Here is a 17261-nt window from a genome sequence, read left to right as displayed (position 1 = left end):
CATTGTTATGTATCGTTGTTGCACTTTACAGTCGGCTTTCTGTATTTTTCTATTATTAACTTCTCTATTTTTGACTTTTTCTTCAATCATTTTCATCAGCCTATTCGACAATCAAACTGTTAATATAAGTGGACGTTGAAGAAAAAAATCAAAAATAAAGAAGCTTTCGGTCTCATCGAGGAAAAACGCGGTGATTCGACTTTATATAAATTGATGAAGCTTATGTTGAAAAAATCGGATTTCTGATAGCGAGCCAAAATTTGTATCTCGCATACAATGTGAGATTCTTTCAATTGAAGAAATCCTATGGCTGATATCTTATTGAGATATAAGTTTATTCAATAATCTAAATTAGCTATATATATATATGTTATAATCTAGCTAAGTGCGATTTATTTTAAGCTCTTTTCTCGCATATTTAGCGAAGTAAGATTTTCCTTCTCCCTTCGTTAAAAAAATTCGTTAAAAAAACGCTCATTCTGCAAACGTTTGCGTGCCAAAACTAAATGTGATTAATAATTAACAAAAGATGTAATTCGCACTATAGATAGATAGGCGAATAAGACCTTTCAAGACGCAATTCGTATAATAGTGCTGCTACCATGGTACTTTTTCCTGAACAAAAATATTCAGGACAATTGTCAAAAAAAATGAAGGACCATCTATATAAGAATGCTCACTTATAATGTCACAAAGTTAAAATTATAAATGTCAAGTATTCTTTTTTAATACAGGGTGGCCACGAAATTCTATTACTTATAGTGTGAAATTGAAGAACTTGATATAAAAATGAATATAAATTTGTAATTTGGGATGTTAACAATATAATCTATTTATATAATTAATATAATTTATTTATCAATTGCTTAAAAAAAAGTGTGAAACAAAATATTAATTAATATATATATTAATATAAAGTTAATCTTTAATATATAAAAAATAAAATATTAAAAAAATATATATATTCAATGTTATCATAATATATGACTTGCTAGATTAAAATATATTATTATTTTTGCAGAAGATGGTCTATCACCAGATTCTCTATATGTGTGACATTTTTTTAATTTTTCATTGAACAAAAATTATAAAAAAAAATTAAAAATATAATGAATATGCATATGTAGCATATTTGATAATAACTAATTTATGTGAAAGAAATAAGGAATTTTATGGCTACCCCGTATATATATACTCAGTAATTGTGTACAGTATTTATATACGACTCTGCTTTTAGCAAAGAATAGAATATATAATACATATTTTCGAAGTGACTAATCCTCGGTAAATTTTTATCTCAAAAACGTAAACACAAGTAAATTACATATTACCTACTGTACATACATTTGATCGCAGATTTACATCTGCATATGTATATACCCATAATTAAATTAGGACAAATTTGAAATTTATGTAATAAATATATACATCACATACACTAAGGATCGCAGAAGTGGATCTAAATTAGGCTAATGTATATATATATATAATTAATAATATATTTTTCTATCGTCACAATGAACCTCTACTATATCTATTATCCTCAGGTAGATGTGTGCTATAAACACATATAACTGAATAAAATCATGAAAATTTATTAATTGTATTATTTTATTGCAAAATATTTCAAATAAAAGTAATCTTTCTTTTTCTCTCTTTCTATCCTCCCTAATTTACATCTAGTCAAGTAAAATGATTATTGGTCATTTTTACTATATGTTGAATAAATTTTAGGAACGTTTTTTAAAATAATTTTCAGAAATATTTCCAAGTCTATTCAATCATTAACACAAATATACAATGAAACTATTTTCAGAGAAATAAACCTTAAATGTAATGTTTTACATATATCCTACTAGACGTAAATTAGTTTTTTGAACCTATCATATAAAGATATTTGCAAATAGATTTCTAATTCAAACAGTTTATGATTTTTTTTTCTATATCAATATAGTCATATATGTATATATATATTCGAATCTAATAATTTTATTTATATACTTTATATATTTTTTTTATAAACCTTTTATTCAGAATTATTATATCAAGAATTATAATAGAGATTGTATGTCACGCAGAAGAATATAATACAATTTTGAAAATCTTACTAGTTTGCATATGCATGTGTTAGCAATTTTCATAAATAAACAATAAATATACATACTTTAAATGTCAAAAAAAATCAGGTACATACTTATTACTTGGAATTAACACTAGATACGCGATTTTCATATAATAAGATAATATTACTCTATTTGTACTGATAAACAATATTTGCAAATTTAAAATTACTATCGCAACTTGAGATTCTTTTTTGTTAGTACAATATAATTATAAGGAAATAATATTTTTTGTTCAACAAATGCTCATTATGTCTGTAAATAAATACGTACAAATCTCTTAAAAATATTTCTCCCTCTAACACTATAGAAAAGAATTATCGTAAATATTTAGTAACAGGTTATTTAAATACATACACAAAACTAATTATTTTATAGAAAAATTTTTGCAATTTTTTATAAACTTTTTTACGTTAAGTATGATATTGTACCTTCTTAAATTGAAAAATGTGTCAAGTTACATTGTTGTATATTGTTTAATAAGTTACTTAATTTACTTCTTAATTATAAGAAATAAATCGATCTTCTAAGATATTGGTTTCCTCAAAAAAAAAAAAACCAAAGACATCCTCTATGAACATTTTTTTTTGAAGTTGTTTTTTCAGGTTACAAAAAGATCAAAATCCAACATGCAATATATCACAATGCTTCAGTCTTTGCTATAATATACATCTCATTCATACAATATTCTTTCTTTCAAATGAGGCACAAACAGTATTCTCAATTATATCCCTGCAATGTAACAGGAAACAAAAGTATTGGTTTTCTCTCATAAATCCCTCTATCACTATTAAGTTGTGCAATGTAAATATCCTATGTAAATGACCTATATATGCATATATATATATATATATACAGGGTAGGCCATTTTAATCTTCGGACGTAAATATCTCGTATAGTAAGCAAGATGGAAAAAAATGTTTAAAACAAAAGTTTTTTGACTATGAGGGGGACATAAGATGGTGTCATTGATTTGACCTTGTGTAATCATTTGAAGGTCACGTAAAGGTTACCTTCAATTTTTTAAATGGAACCTGCTATTTTTCATTACATATTCTTATAGCTTATCTCAAGAGCTTTCCAAAACACTATAATTAAGTACATTTTCGTTAAGTACTTTTTGAGTTATGAGGCTTGAAATAATTTCTTAATTCTACATAAACCGTAAAATATCTTGTAAAATATTCATTTTTCGATTATCTTACCTTAATACTTTTATGTACAAAATAATGAGAGGAACCAATTGGTGTAAAGAAAACACATAGTTGTTTTTAAGAAAAAATATGGAATTGTTAATTGCAAATTACATATTTTTTCTTCGAAACAACTATGTGTTTTTTTTACACCAATTGATTCCTCTCATTATTTTGTACGTAAAAGTATTAAGGTAAGATAATCGAAAAATGAATATTTTACAAGATATTTTACGGTTTATGTAAAATTAAGAAATTATTTCAAGTCTCATAACTCAAAAAGTACTTAACGAAAAGGTACTTAATTATAGTGTTTTGGAAAACACTCGAGATAAGCTACAAGAATATGCAATGAAAAATAGCAGGTTCCATTTAAAAAATTGAAGGTAACCTTTACGTGACCTTCAAATGATTACACAAGGTCAAATCAATGACACCATCTTATGTCCCCCTCATAGTGAAAAAACTTTTGTTTTAAACATTTTTTTCCATCTTGTTTACTATACGAGATATTTACGTCCGAAGATTAAAATGGCCTACCCTGTATATATATATATATTCTATGTTATAATAAGTTGTGTATCCAAGAATTTTTATTTCTTGTATACATATTGCATATGTATTTTACGTAACAGTAATTAATAATGGTATCTCAAACAATATAGAAATCTAAAAGACATCTATATATATAATATAAAATTTTATATCGTCTGAGAAGCTTCAATAGAAGAAGAGGGACAGATGAGAGAATAAATCTCTAAGACCTTTTGAAGATGATTTTTTGTGAAAATGTTAATATACATATCCCACTCTGAATGGCGTGGCAAAGAACGTTGTCATTTGTCAGGGCTTCTCGTCCCTCGAAATGCGTCTGGCGCGCAGCCTTACACACCGAGGACACTCGAGCTTGCCAGAATCCTGCTTACAATCCATATGGAAGCACGCACCACATTTTTCGCATCGAATCACCTTCAACAAATCCCACGGGAATATAACATCTTTGGAACAGCACAACTCGCATACGAATCCTCTAGCTTGACACAGCTGAAAGAGAATACATAATATTATAATAATTATAATATATTGATATTATAATAATTATAATATATTGATATTATAATAATTAAAATATATTGATATTATAGTATTGATACCTCACATTCCATAGTGTGTGCACAACAAATTTGAACGAGTTCCTGCAGCTTGATGTATAGCACGCCAAACTTGATGTTTATTAAATCTTGAATTGAATATACATGCGGATCGCTTATGATGTAATCTGGCTCCTTCTTCAGCATATTTTGAAGACTGTAACATCGCAAAATTATGCTGTGTTTATATTGTAAAAGGATTTTGAAATTTACCTGCTCGCAAATCGACATGTGAACAAAAAGTCTTTCAAGAAGAATAATTTTGTGCGCAAAACTCGCGTTTTATCCAATTGTTTTATTCGTCTATACAACAGCGGATTCAAATCGTTCACTTGGAACAGCGGATCTGACATCATCTGGTCCAGTAATCTATATGAGAAATTCGACACGGGATATCTGCAAAGAATTAAAAAACATTAGAGATCAAGACGCTTTATCAATAATTCTTAAGAAGAGTTTACCTATTGAAGTCCCATTTCGATAGAATTTTCCCTGGGATAACTGCCACCTGGTTCGTGTGGCAACCCGTGCAAAAGTAGCGGCCCAGATATTCGCAATATCGAAATCGATTGGCGTATTTCACGGCGACTTTCATGCCGCAACCGGCGCATCTGTAATTCTGCTTCGCTATCAACGTCCGTCTTCTGAAAGAAAAATGATCGAGGTATAGAAGCTGAAAAAAAGTTTTCAAGAGGAGGAAGAATATTATTAATATTCGCATACATGCCTATCTATCAATAGAAATTACTTGTATTATTTATAGAATCTCTATATATTCGTAAGAGATTTTATATATAAAATTTTTATTTTTATAAGATCAATCAATTTCGATATGTAAATGATATTTTTCGCTTGTCACTTGATATAATTCATACAAGACATTCAGTTAAAAATAGAATGAGAAAAGGAAAAAGAATTTTTAAATTATTATCTTTTTCTTGTTGCATACACTTACACCGGCGGTGGATGAGGCGTGAAAATGATCTGTGGTCGCGGTGGGGCCCATTCGATTGTCCCTCTCAACGGTATCGTCCGCGTGTCTTCGATCTCGATTTCGTCGGGACTGACCGGCCAGCTCTTTGGCATCGGCAACAATCGCTGAGGCGCATCCTTTTCGGAAACCAGCCACTGCAACTCGCTAGCCCGAGGCAATTGCTTCTCGTTGAAGCGACTGATGAGAGATAAAGCCACCCCTTCAGCAGACATGCTGCTCTCGCTCACAGTCGACTCTGTAGCGAACCTTGTCTGGCGCGATTCCATGTCCGAAAACAATGATGTGGTCGATGCGAATGCATCGCCGTTTCTCAATTTTCGTTCATCGTCCAATTCAGAATCTTCCGTGGACACACTGTCCGAGGGATCTTCCGGAGAGGTGGACAATGGACTGACGCTCTGATCGGTGGTTGTGGTTGTATCGGTTCTACCATCGCTCAACAGATCACCGCGACTCCAACCTTTACTTCGACATTTTTCTTCCTGACGCTGCCGACGTCGCAGCCGAATCCGTTGCTTGAGCCGGTTGATTTCCTCATCGCTCTCATCATCAACCGCATCGACGTCCAGCTGTTGCAGTCGATTACATTTGACTTGTTCAATAGCGGCGATCATCGCCTCGCAGATGCTAAAATGCGCATTCTCGCGATCCAACTCGGCATCGTTGGCACGCGAGAACCGTGCTGAGGATAGGAAACTAGTCAGACTTTGGCCTTCTGCCGGACGCGGAAAATAACCAGTTGCCATTGGCTGCACGCTACTGCCGCCGTCCTCCATAAAGCTCTTCCGCGGCGTACGGATATCTTTTTGACCTTCCACTTCGACAGTCCACGAACTTGTGAATTCAGGTGCCGAACCTACCAAGAAGGACGTCTTTCTACGAATCGCTAACTGCTTCAAGAACCTCTTCTCTGCTAATTCTGCCGTCGTTACAACCGGCTGTGTCTCTTCGATGGTATTTTTGATTTCTTCTCCATGAATGTTCGAATAAACTTCCAGATTTTCGGATACTCTTTTATTTTGACTATGTTTGGCCTTCAATCTGTTTCTTGTCTTCCTAATAGGTGTCTTGGGCTTTGCTATGAGCCTATCCGTGTTGGAATTGACGGGTTGCTTCGACTCGGAATAATTGATATTGATGATCTCCGCTAAGTGCATCGCACGAGGATGATCGTTACTTTTGTTACTGTTGTCGCTACTTTCTTGAATAATTGGCGAAATCGCAGTTGAACTGTCCACGGCAACTGGGACATTACTGTGACTCTTAATCAAAGCAGGCAGACTATTCCACGTTTTCAGAGGTATATCAATGATTTTGGAATCACTTTGCGCGTTGTCATCAGTAATAATTTGCGCGTTGTCATCAGTAATAATTTGTACGGGCTTCGATATCTGACTTTCAACACTGTCTCTTTTATGAGACACAGACTGCATTGAAGTATTCAAACGAGACTGTATTGAAACCTTCATGTATCTATTGAAACTCCTTTCACTCTTATCTCGTGCAAGAATATAATTAGCACCAGAAAGATTGACTGGATATGAAGATGAGCGACGATGTCGTCTGGGACTTGTTTTAGGCGATATCCATGTTGGCAGAAACTGCAAATTCACAAATAGAAAAATACAGAAATGATTGAACTCATTGAAATATGTAATATATCTTATAACATCATTGTTTATTTAAAATGAAATAATTTCTAAATTAAATTTAGAGAAACTCATTTCAATTTAAATAATTTATTTAAATTCAGAAATGTTTTAATTTAAAAATTTCAGATTCTAGAAATAACATCAAAACATTACTCACTAAACAGGGATCGATTTCTGCGAGCAGCACAGGCTGATTTCTCTCAACTGCTCGTAAATACAAAAGCGTCGCTTCTGCCATATTTTCTTGACAGAGAAAGGCCCATGGTTCCAAGCAAGAGAGTAAATGTTCCTTATCTGAGAGAAGCCATGATAACTTGTGTGATAAAGAGTGACTTTCTAAACTGTAAATATATTAGAATTTAATCAATTTGCCTTGAGAAACAAGAAAATTGAAGAATATATTGAATATATAAAGAGAAAAAAGAAGATTAACCTTTTGTATAGCCACAACATATCCTTTTTAGATGTTATTCTAGCTGGTAAATGGCTTAAATAATCCTCATTTTCTGATAACACTGGTGATGTTGCCAAAGAGGGCTGAAGCCAATTCAGTCCTTGAATGAATATCCAACAGTCTGGCTCGCCCTTATAAAAATATTTTTATGAAACTTGTGATAAAATCCTTTCAGACAATCAAAGAAAATTGTGTATTTACAATTATATTTATAATAATCAAACTTTTATCAGAAAATAATTATTTTATATAAAACTCAATTATGCATAAATATAAAATTTTATAATTTGTATAAAATTATTCATTGTGTAATTAGACAATTATTGTACATCAACTATCTTTCTAATCTAATATGTATCAAGATATAATATAGATAATATTTTCAATAGAAGAAGTCTTGAAAGCAACAAACGCAGCTAACATTGGGGTCAAATATGCGACAGCCATGTTTAAATATCCTCTCTATCACATTGTGCAGTCGATTTAGGCCACCATAAACATCCCATACATTGGACACTCCATCGATCAACAGACCCTCCGCAGTGGATCGTAGACTTTGTAGAAGTTGCCACTGTTCCTTAGCATGAGTGTTGTCAGACATCCTGTCATTATTGCCAAAACATCATAACATCTCATTCAAACGTATAACCTCGAGTCCTTTGAGCCTACCTTTGATCGATTATGACAACCGATGCCAAAGAAAAGTCTCTGCCATAAGGATGCTAAATTATACTAGACAGATGTAAATCAGATATTCTTTCTCTGTCCACGCCTTCTCAAAGAAACGCAATAACGTTGTTTTTGGATAAATTAATACATCTGGTGTGAGAGAGCAGATTGATATGAAGTGAACCACAAGTATTAGGCGTTTAATTACATCCGAATCAGATGCGAAAATTGACCGCTATCGTGAGATTATTCACATCAGTTACTTAGGATACACGAGTTACGCACGTCACGCACTCTTAATTACTGTTAATAGCTGATTATCCGTTAAAAAAAGGGCAATTCCTGCATGAATTTGATCATGAGTATGACAGGGCTCACATGATTTAGAAAAAGTGTTTACGTTGGTAACTATAGTCATTGAAGCATAAAGAGTCGAGTATTCCAGATGAGCGACTCAATGACAAATCTCATTCATTCATAAATTTGTGACGTTATCAAGAAAATTACTAACAATGATATCGTACAAGTTTAATGTTTTTAGTGTAGACGTAATGATGATATAAGTGTTATAATACACCTTGTCTAAACATCTTCAGGAAACTGTGATTCAAATAATATTCTTATACCATAAAATGTGTGACAGTCGAATCGAAGAGAAAATTGAATCACAAGGTAACGAGTTGATTTGTAGATAATTATTATACCATATCCGATAAGAATGGAATTAATCGATGAAATTAAATTCCCCGATGAAGTACGCACACAAAGATGATGGGAATATTATTTATCGACTATTAATTAATTTCTCTTCTTCAGAATATTAATTATCTATTAAATATTATTTATGGAATATATATATATTAGAATATTAATTATTAATTTTTTTCTTATATATCTCAAGGAGAAATTAATTAATGTTTACAAAAATATGTATTTCGAATTCTCCTTAAAATAAACATAATGAAGATATCATTCGTAATATAATTAAGCAAATGAAAACATATGTTAAAATTGTTTATTAATATTCTACGCGACTCGATAATGTCAAACAAAACATTTTCGTTGATTCATCACATGGATTTGTAACACGTCACACAAATAAGTGTGTAAATCAAGATCAAAGTCCAAGAAGCTTCCTCGACGTAATGATATACTTGATGGAATTCGAGAGTATCGATTCTTCCGGCCGATAAGCGATCGAATATCGAATTTACCTGTTTTTAAATCTTTTCGAGAAGGCAATTCGTGGAAAAAAAACAGCTGAAGGCAAAAAACAGAGTTTTCACCTCAAAAACATCGAACCGATATACATAATTTAATTGAATGTACATGATTTAATTTAATTAATCGCGCTGGAAGTCGTTTTTTCCGCGCGTTTCGCGATAAATTCCTTACCGATCGAGTCTCGAGGGTACCTCGATGTTTTCGATACTCTCTCCCCGCGCGAAAGCCACGTGGGACATGGTAGTCGTGGGACGGGATCGTCCAGTTAGGGCGACACACTCGCGTAGTGAGTGTCGTGTCGTGTGCGTGACTCACGATTTTTGCCTTCACTCTATGAGAATCAGCTGATTGAATTCGTCTAAATTCGAATCTCAAGACATGGCGAGCTGCAGACTCTTGGGCGCCCTCGTGCGCTGTTCCCGCGCCAATTTCGCTTTGAAATGCACAGGTGATGATTGATTACGTGTAACCTTGATGCGTACGTGACCTATGGAAAAAAAGGAGGAAGGAGTAAATATGATGTATCTCGCGTACACGGATAGTAACGCGATATTATGTATATTTTATCTCGTAAAACGTACGAGATGTAATCGCCCGTTGAAAGTTCATCTCGAAGTACCCGGGAAAAAAATGTATAAAATGCCAGAGTCAAAGTCTCGATCTCGAATACTTCTAGTTGGCAACAATCCGGAGTTGAGAGAGAGACAGAGATCGAGGGCGATGATATGTGATTTACACCGGTTTGGGGCTCGAATTGTTCGCTAGATATGAAGGATTCTTCAATTTTTGACACCTGGTAGCATATTGGTATTTGTATGTGACCGGTGGACACCGATAAATTCGCCGGTTCAATATCACCGACCTTTGCTCTCACGTTGGTGAGACAGAGAGAGAGAGAGATTGATGATTAATACTAATTCAAGATTTATGAATATTGACACAGTGCGATATCTAAAATTATATTATTCTGAGGATATTAATAATCGTTAAACTCAAGGTTTCAAGGTGTCAAGGTTTTTTTGGACTCATGGACTTCGAACATACGTTCTGTGTAAAAAGTAAAAACACGAGCTTTGCCAAGTTTTCCCTTACAATTTACAAAGCATTCCCTGCAAGCGATGTTTTATGTACTTGAAATGAAATAAATATAGATAAAAATATGTGCATAAAAGTATATGTATATAGGATAGTATAATTAAAAAGATTAGTTTAATTTTTCTTTTGTTCTTTTTTCCTTTTAAAAATACTTGATATTTTATGCACTGCAAATGTATACTCTTGAAACAAAAGAAAAAATATTTAAAATATGCAGAAAGATAGAGTAATTTAAAAGGAAATATTCTATAAAAATCTATCTTAACTTGAGAAAAATAATATCAAAATTGAAATTAGATTAATAGTATTTTGACTGAAATAATTTGCATCTCCATTTCTATCAACTTGTATTCAATAACAAATATGTATATTTTTAATTAGACTTGCCTAAAAGTAGGATTCTGTGTGTATTTTCAAGTTAAATTTTCAAAACAAGCATATGTTAAATATTTATATATTTTAAGTCTTAAATGCATCCAATGCAAAGCAGAAGTGACATTAAATTCATTTTGGTCAAAAGCACTATAAATCAAATTATACAAAAAAATTCAAAGTGTAAATGCAGATGACATGAAATATACATCAGACATGCATCTCTAGACAAATGACACTTTTAACAATCATATCATTTAGCAAAATTTATATTGAATGTGTGACTTATCATGGCATGCTTATGTTTTTATACTCGTGTAAATTAATGTTGAATGACATTTATACACTTTTATTGCCATAAAATAATGAAAAGTATATAATAGAACTAACAAGAATAGAATATATATGATTGTTTATCAATGCAAGCAGTAGACATTCTATTCTTATCATAAAGGAACAGAGATAATAATTAAATAGTGAATATATTAATAAAGTTAAAAAGTTTTAAAGAATATTGTTTTAATATAAGAATATTATTTTAATATAAAATAAATTCAAATTTTTTATTATAATATATATTTCTTATTCACCATGCAATTATTATACAGTTATTACATCATTTAATTACTATTATATTTTTTCAGGTTTACACCAATCCCTAAGAACACTAGCAACCGAGGCAAATAGGAAACATTTTAAATGTAAAATTGTGAACAATGTAGCAGTCATTACCATGGATTCACCAGGAGTCCAGGTAATATATAGTACCATCTTATACAGCACAGAACATTATTACCGCAATATAGTTGTAATATCTATATGGGATATGTATGCGTATATTTATGTTGCTTGTAAATATTATGTTGCAATATGTTGAACTATAAGTTATGTTGAAATATAAGATGAGAATATATCACGCTTTATCAAAACACAAAAAAAAATCAAAAAGAGTTATTTTAATACAAATCTTTATTTTATTGTTGATACAGGTAAACACCTTAAATAAGGAAGTAATAGCGGAAGTAGAAAGTTTGCTGGCTGAAGTTCAATCAAATTCACTTGTAAACTCAGCAGTTCTGATTAGCGGAAAACAAAACAACTTTATAGCTGGTGCAGACATTTCTATGTTACAAACTATTTCGGATGCCGAAAGCGGTTATCGACTGACGAAAGAGGGTCAGAGAGTTTTGGACATAATAGCAAATAGTAAAAAACCGATCGTTGCTGCTATTAACGGTTCATGTCTCGGTGGAGGATTGGAGGTAACACATTTTTTATAATTAAAATAAAGAGAATTTAAAATGAAAATATAAAATAGAAAACGAAATAAAAATTTCATAGAGACACAAAGAGAAAAATTATTCATTGAATTAATTACTTTCTGTTAGGTCGCGTTAGCGTGTCACTATAGACTTGCTGTTAACAATAAACAGACCAAGTTAGGATTACCAGAAGTAATGCTTGGGGTCCTTCCTGGTGCCGGTGGTACTCAACGTTTGCCTCAGCTGATTTCTCTCCCCACCGCTCTAGACATGATACTCACTGGTAAAACAGTTACAGCTGATAGAGCGAAAAAATTCGGACTAGTGGATATCGTGGTGAATCGTCTCGGTCCAGGAGTTGAAACGCCCGAAGAAAAGTACAAACATATAAATAGCACACTTTAATACAAATGCACTTTAAATCTTTTATGCTAATTTCTTTAAAAAGAATAATAATTTTTTATATTTTATGTTTTTTAGATCATGTAATTATTTAAATATTAATAATTGGCTCTTGTAATCTCATATATTTAATCTGCTTTAGAAAATACTCGTTGTCTTCTAATAGAAAGATAGCTAGTCTTTTTCTATAGTAAAAATACTGCTAATACCATCGAAATTATATTATTAAAATCGAATTATGCTTTTTTTTTAGTACAATGAGATATTTGGAAGAAACCGCGGTAAAAGCTGCACAGGATCTTGCGAACGGAAATCTAAAAATCGAGCGTGGTCCGAAGTCTCTTGTGGACAATATAACACAACAGGTTCTATCTTTTAACTTTGTCAAGGATCAAATATTCGGGAGAGCAAAAGCTCAGGTGATGAAAGCAACGGGTGGTTTGTATCCTGCTCCTCTTAAAATCTTGGAAGTGGTGAGAACTGGTTTAGATAAGGGTCCAGTCGTCGGATTCGATGCTGAAGCTAAGGGATTTGGCCAACTAGTAGTTACACCGGAGTGTAAAGGTCTTACCAGCTTGTTCTTTGGTCAGACAGCTTGTAAGAAAAATCGTTTCGGTTCGGCCAAGAGTGCAGCCAAGTACGTCTTCTAATAAATTTACAAATAAAATGATTATGGATGAAATAAAATTAATGATTATATAAATACAGATACAAATTAATGATTGAAAATGTAATTTATGTTTAATCATTATAATCTAAATAATGTCATTATAATTACTTTATTAATTGATTGCTAAAATAATCGTAAAATAATTTTTGCTGCCCAATTTTAATTAACACATACTCTCTCAGCATAATAATCATCATTTCATTACGATTTATTTTGTGCAGAAAAATTGCTGTAATTGGCGCCGGCTTGATGGGTGCGGGCATCGTCCAGGTCAGCATCGACAAAGGTTACGATGTCATTATGAAGGATACCAATCAATCTGGACTCTATCGCGGCATAGGCCAGATTCAGAAAGGCTTAGATGGCGCTGTGAAGCGTAAACGAATCTCCAGGTTCGGTGCCTTTCCTATAAAAAAAAACAAAGTTACACATAAAATGCAAATCTTTTTAATAAAAATTTTGTAATGCAGTGTGGAAAAAGATAAATATCTCTCGCATCTCGACGCGACATTAAACTACAACTCCTTCAAGGATGTAGATGTAGTGATTGAAGCAGTATTCGAGAACATTGGCATCAAGCATAAAGTCCTAAAGGAAATTGAATCTATAGTGCCGCAGCACTGTGTCATTGCGACTAATACATCTGCAATTCCCATCACAAAGATAGCTGCTGGTAGCAGTCGTCCTGATAAAGTAAATACATCTATATATTTAATTTGAAAAATTAAATTATAATTAAATATATGTAAGGAAAAATAAATAATAATTATTAATAATAATTATTATTTATTATTTAATTTGTCGAATTATAATAGTGAATTTTAATGTAATTGTAATGTATAATTATCTTATATATATAAATACATATGAGCTTTAAGACACGGTTCTTTACAGGTGATTGGCATGCATTATTTTTCTCCTGTTGACAAAATGCAATTGCTAGAAATTATAACGCATAAAGGAACATCCGAGGAAACTATCAGAACTGCTGTGGATGTCGGTCTGAAGCAAGGCAAAACCGTTATCACAGTCGGTGATGGTCCCGGATTCTACACTACAAGAATACTTTCCGCCATGTTATCAGAAGCGATCAGATTAATGCAAGTGAGTGATACTTGTCGGTAATAATTATATTTTTACCGAAATCACGTACGAGAAACGAAAACGATATATTTTAAAGATCTAAATATCTTTAATTAACGCGATCGATATTATTCTACAATTATGTGACATGTTAGGACACACATATATTAATTGTTCTAATCTCAAATTGTGAATATAATTTGTAATAAACAGGAAGGTGTAGATCCAGTGCAGTTGGATAAGCTGACAAAGACATTCGGTTTCCCTGTCGGCGCGGCTACTTTGTCCGACGAAGTCGGCATCGATGTGGGTGCTCACATTAGCGCCGATCTTGACAAAGCTTTCGGCGAACGTTTTAGAGGGGGAGATGTGAACATTCTTGGCGACATGGTCAAAGCCGGTTTTCTCGGTAAACTTTTTACAATATAACTGAATTCTATTGTCTAATTCTGTATAAAGTAAACACCTTTTTAATTGTGGAGAGAATTTACTGCATACGATTGTGATAATTTATTAAATATACATGGAAAAATCAACGAATCATGAATCAATTATACTAGAGTTCTAAATTTGTATGAATTTTAGGACGCAAGTCCGGGAAAGGTATATTCGTGTATGAAGCCAACTCTAAGAACAGGGAAGTAAATGTCGGCGCGTTAGATATTTTGAAGAAATACACACTCGAGCCTAAAGGTAGCACATCCGACGAGGACCGTCAGTTAAGGATGGTCTCGCGATTCGTCAACGAAGCGGTGCTTTGCTTGCAAGAAAATGTTCTAGCTAATCCCGTAAGTTAATACATTAAAATTAAAGTATAAAAGACTTAAAGGCACAGGCTCAATATATTTACTTATCATTGTATGCTACTAACACAAATGTATAAGTAGCACATTAATATTATGACATTTTTTATACTTGATTCTATTCTATACTTGATTTTATTAACGATATTTGTATTTTTCAGTTGGAGGGCAATGTGGGAGCTGTGTTTGGTTTGGGCTTCCCGCCTTTTACAGGTGGTCCATTCCGTTGGGTGGACGCATACGGTGCTCATCGATTCGTCAAAAAAATGGAGGAATTCCAGAGTCATTACGGCGAGAGTTTCAAACCGTGTCAATTATTACTTGATATGGCAGCCGATTCTACGCGAAAATTCCACACGCAATAAAAAATCTATAGGAATTTACAATGGCGTCCATTAACATTCTTCCGAGTGCTGAACTAGCTTGTGTACTAGTTGACTTCAGAATGAGATAAGTATATTAAAATTAAGATATGAGGATTAACTCCTTGTTGTTACATGCAACTCAATTTAGGATTTGCATCTGTTATATCTCGTTTGTACTATTTTTTTTCATCTAAAATAATTATAAAAATATTTTTATTTCTTAATCTTTAAAAAGAGTATTTGGATACATTTTTAGTATATTTTCAACTTTTATTGATAGAAATAATATTTACGAGTACAATAGAAATAATATTTACGAGTTTAAATATTTGTAAATAATATGTTTCGATGAAAGAAGTAATTAAGATTTCTAGGAGAAAATTGTAAAAATTATAAAAATAATGCATTTAGGCTGTACTTACGATTTCATTTACGCGAGTTATGACACGATGTGATTCCGCGTCGACAAATCGAATCGGAGGAGTTAATGCCTAAAGAGACTGTTGCGACTTGTAAAGTATATTTCTGGACTTGAAATTTACACAACCCGTTCAACGACTTTTCGCAAACACATTATAGATAGAGTCGCATTTATCATTATCGAGAGTTTATATACCGCAAATGCCGTTTATAGTGTTTTTATAATACGCGTTGTATAAATTATAAGCAGTCACATATATACAACAATTGTACATTTTTATTTTTGCATAATATATATCAAAAATAAAAAGTTTATATTAAATTTTATTCCACCTTTTCCAGCTTTTGTGAACTATTTTTCATCATTTTCTAATAATGTTTCTTATTATTAAACAAAAATCAAATTAAATTTTGATTTTTTATAATTCTTCTATTAATTTGCAATTATCTATTTTCAATATTCCAGCTATATAGATTTATAAATATGATTGATAATGATTTGACGTTCCCTCGCGATAAAACTATAATCATGATAAGCGGAAAATATTTTTTTTTTGCATTTGAATTGCAAAAAAGCTAATAAATCAATTCAGAATAATAAATATTATCCTTTAAAATTACATGTAAGTACAATCTTGAAATGGAAATATTTAGCTTGATGCAATAGTCGAGAAATGTTGCACTCTTGAAAATATTGAATATTGAAAGTGAAAAAGAAATTGCAAATAGAATTAATTCAATTATTGCAATTTTGATTTCCTTCAAAAATTTTCATGCAAATTCACGATTTCGAGAATGTGTTTGCGTTTTATCTTTATGTGGGAATTAAATAAATTAATTTAATTTATATATTTATTTACGTGCAGACTCTTCTATTTCGCAGAAAAAATAAATTTCAATAAAGGTGAACGCAAAGGAAGTGTAATCGTGAGGAGGTTTTGCATCATCTACCAGTCTAGCACACCTGTTTTTGTTAAATTAACGTCACTCAATGTGACCGAGTCCTTGGCTGATGCAAGAAAATTGGAGATTTCGCGAGAGAGATTGTCGGTATGCGACGACATTGCCTTTGTTTGTTCTCTGGACCCAGGAAAATTCTAGATCGAAACCGATTAAAAACGGCCTCTTGAAGACTGCATTATCACGTTTTATTTTCCATAATTTAGCTTGTATCTTTCTAACAACATCGAAATTATCAAACAACATCTTTGTTTCATAATCATCTTCGATAAGGAATCGTCTCGAAAGGTGTTTAGTCTAGATGATACACGATAAAAGTCTCGCCATTCGATAACATATGTCTGGCAGATATTCGGTGAGAAGATATACGCT

At 32.2% G+C, this 17261-nt stretch overlaps 2 protein-coding genes across 4 annotated transcripts; one reads left to right on the top strand and one right to left on the bottom strand.

The window, feature by feature from the left end:
• Positions 1-3546: 3546 nt before the first annotated feature.
• Positions 3547-8799, bottom strand: Rubicon (run domain Beclin-1-interacting and cysteine-rich domain-containing protein rubicon). Of its 2 annotated transcripts, XM_083093623.1 has the most exons (9): positions 8234-8799; positions 7986-8166; positions 7544-7695; positions 7268-7451; positions 5420-7059; positions 4926-5108; positions 4678-4860; positions 4468-4621; positions 3547-4357 (listed from the first exon to the last, which is right to left on the bottom strand). In XM_083093623.1, the coding sequence occupies exons 2-9, from the start codon at positions 8163-8165 to the stop codon at positions 4157-4159; spliced, it is 2877 nt and encodes a 958-aa protein (XP_082949749.1). In that variant the 5' UTR covers position 8166; positions 8234-8799; the 3' UTR covers positions 3547-4156. The 2 variants fall into 2 exon arrangements, with proteins under 2 accessions (XP_082949749.1, XP_082949747.1); XM_083093621.1 differs by having other exon boundaries at positions 7986-8799.
• On the top strand, positions 8780-16256 carry Mtpalpha (monolysocardiolipin acyltransferase Mtpalpha). 2 transcript variants are annotated; one of them, XM_083093625.1, is made up of 11 exons: positions 8780-8905; positions 11569-11678; positions 11914-12186; positions 12313-12563; positions 12842-13225; positions 13480-13650; positions 13729-13951; positions 14153-14362; positions 14555-14750; positions 14927-15129; positions 15306-16256. In XM_083093625.1, the coding sequence occupies exons 1-11, from the start codon at positions 8866-8868 to the stop codon at positions 15507-15509; spliced, it is 2265 nt and encodes a 754-aa protein (XP_082949751.1). In that variant the 5' UTR covers positions 8780-8865; the 3' UTR covers positions 15510-16256. The 2 variants fall into 2 exon arrangements, with proteins under 2 accessions (XP_082949751.1, XP_082949750.1); XM_083093624.1 differs by lacking the exon at positions 8780-8905 and adding an exon at positions 9698-9905.
• The last annotated feature ends 1005 nt before the right edge of the window (positions 16257-17261 follow it).

The sequence above is a fragment of the Camponotus vicinus genome, unplaced genomic scaffold (genome assembly GCF_025532165.1).
Source record: "Camponotus vicinus isolate PSW18456_S1 unplaced genomic scaffold, iyCamVici1.0 SCAF_3, whole genome shotgun sequence".
Lineage (NCBI taxonomy): Eukaryota > Metazoa > Arthropoda > Insecta > Hymenoptera > Formicidae > Camponotus > Camponotus vicinus.
This window is presented reverse-complemented; position numbering and strand designations above follow the sequence as displayed.

Coding starts and splice junctions, on each gene's coding strand:
- Rubicon (XM_083093621.1), bottom strand. CDS start 8,165: ATGTCTGACAACACTCATGCTAAGGAACAGTGGCAACTTCTACAAAGT. Junction 7,060..7,267: donor CAGAAATCGATCCCTGTTTA/GTGAGTAATGTT, acceptor GTGAATTTGCAG/TTTCTGCCAACATGGATATC. Junction 4,861..4,925: donor TCGAAATGGGACTTCAATAG/GTAAACTCTTCT, acceptor AATTCTTTGCAG/ATATCCCGTGTCGAATTTCT.
- Mtpalpha (XM_083093624.1), top strand. CDS start 9,836: ATGGCGAGCTGCAGACTCTTGGGCGCCCTCGTGCGCTGTTCCCGCGCC. Junction 12,564..12,841: donor GTTGAAACGCCCGAAGAAAA/GTACAAACATAT, acceptor CTTTTTTTTTAG/TACAATGAGATATTTGGAAG. Junction 13,226..13,479: donor TCGGCCAAGAGTGCAGCCAA/GTACGTCTTCTA, acceptor TATTTTGTGCAG/AAAAATTGCTGTAATTGGCG.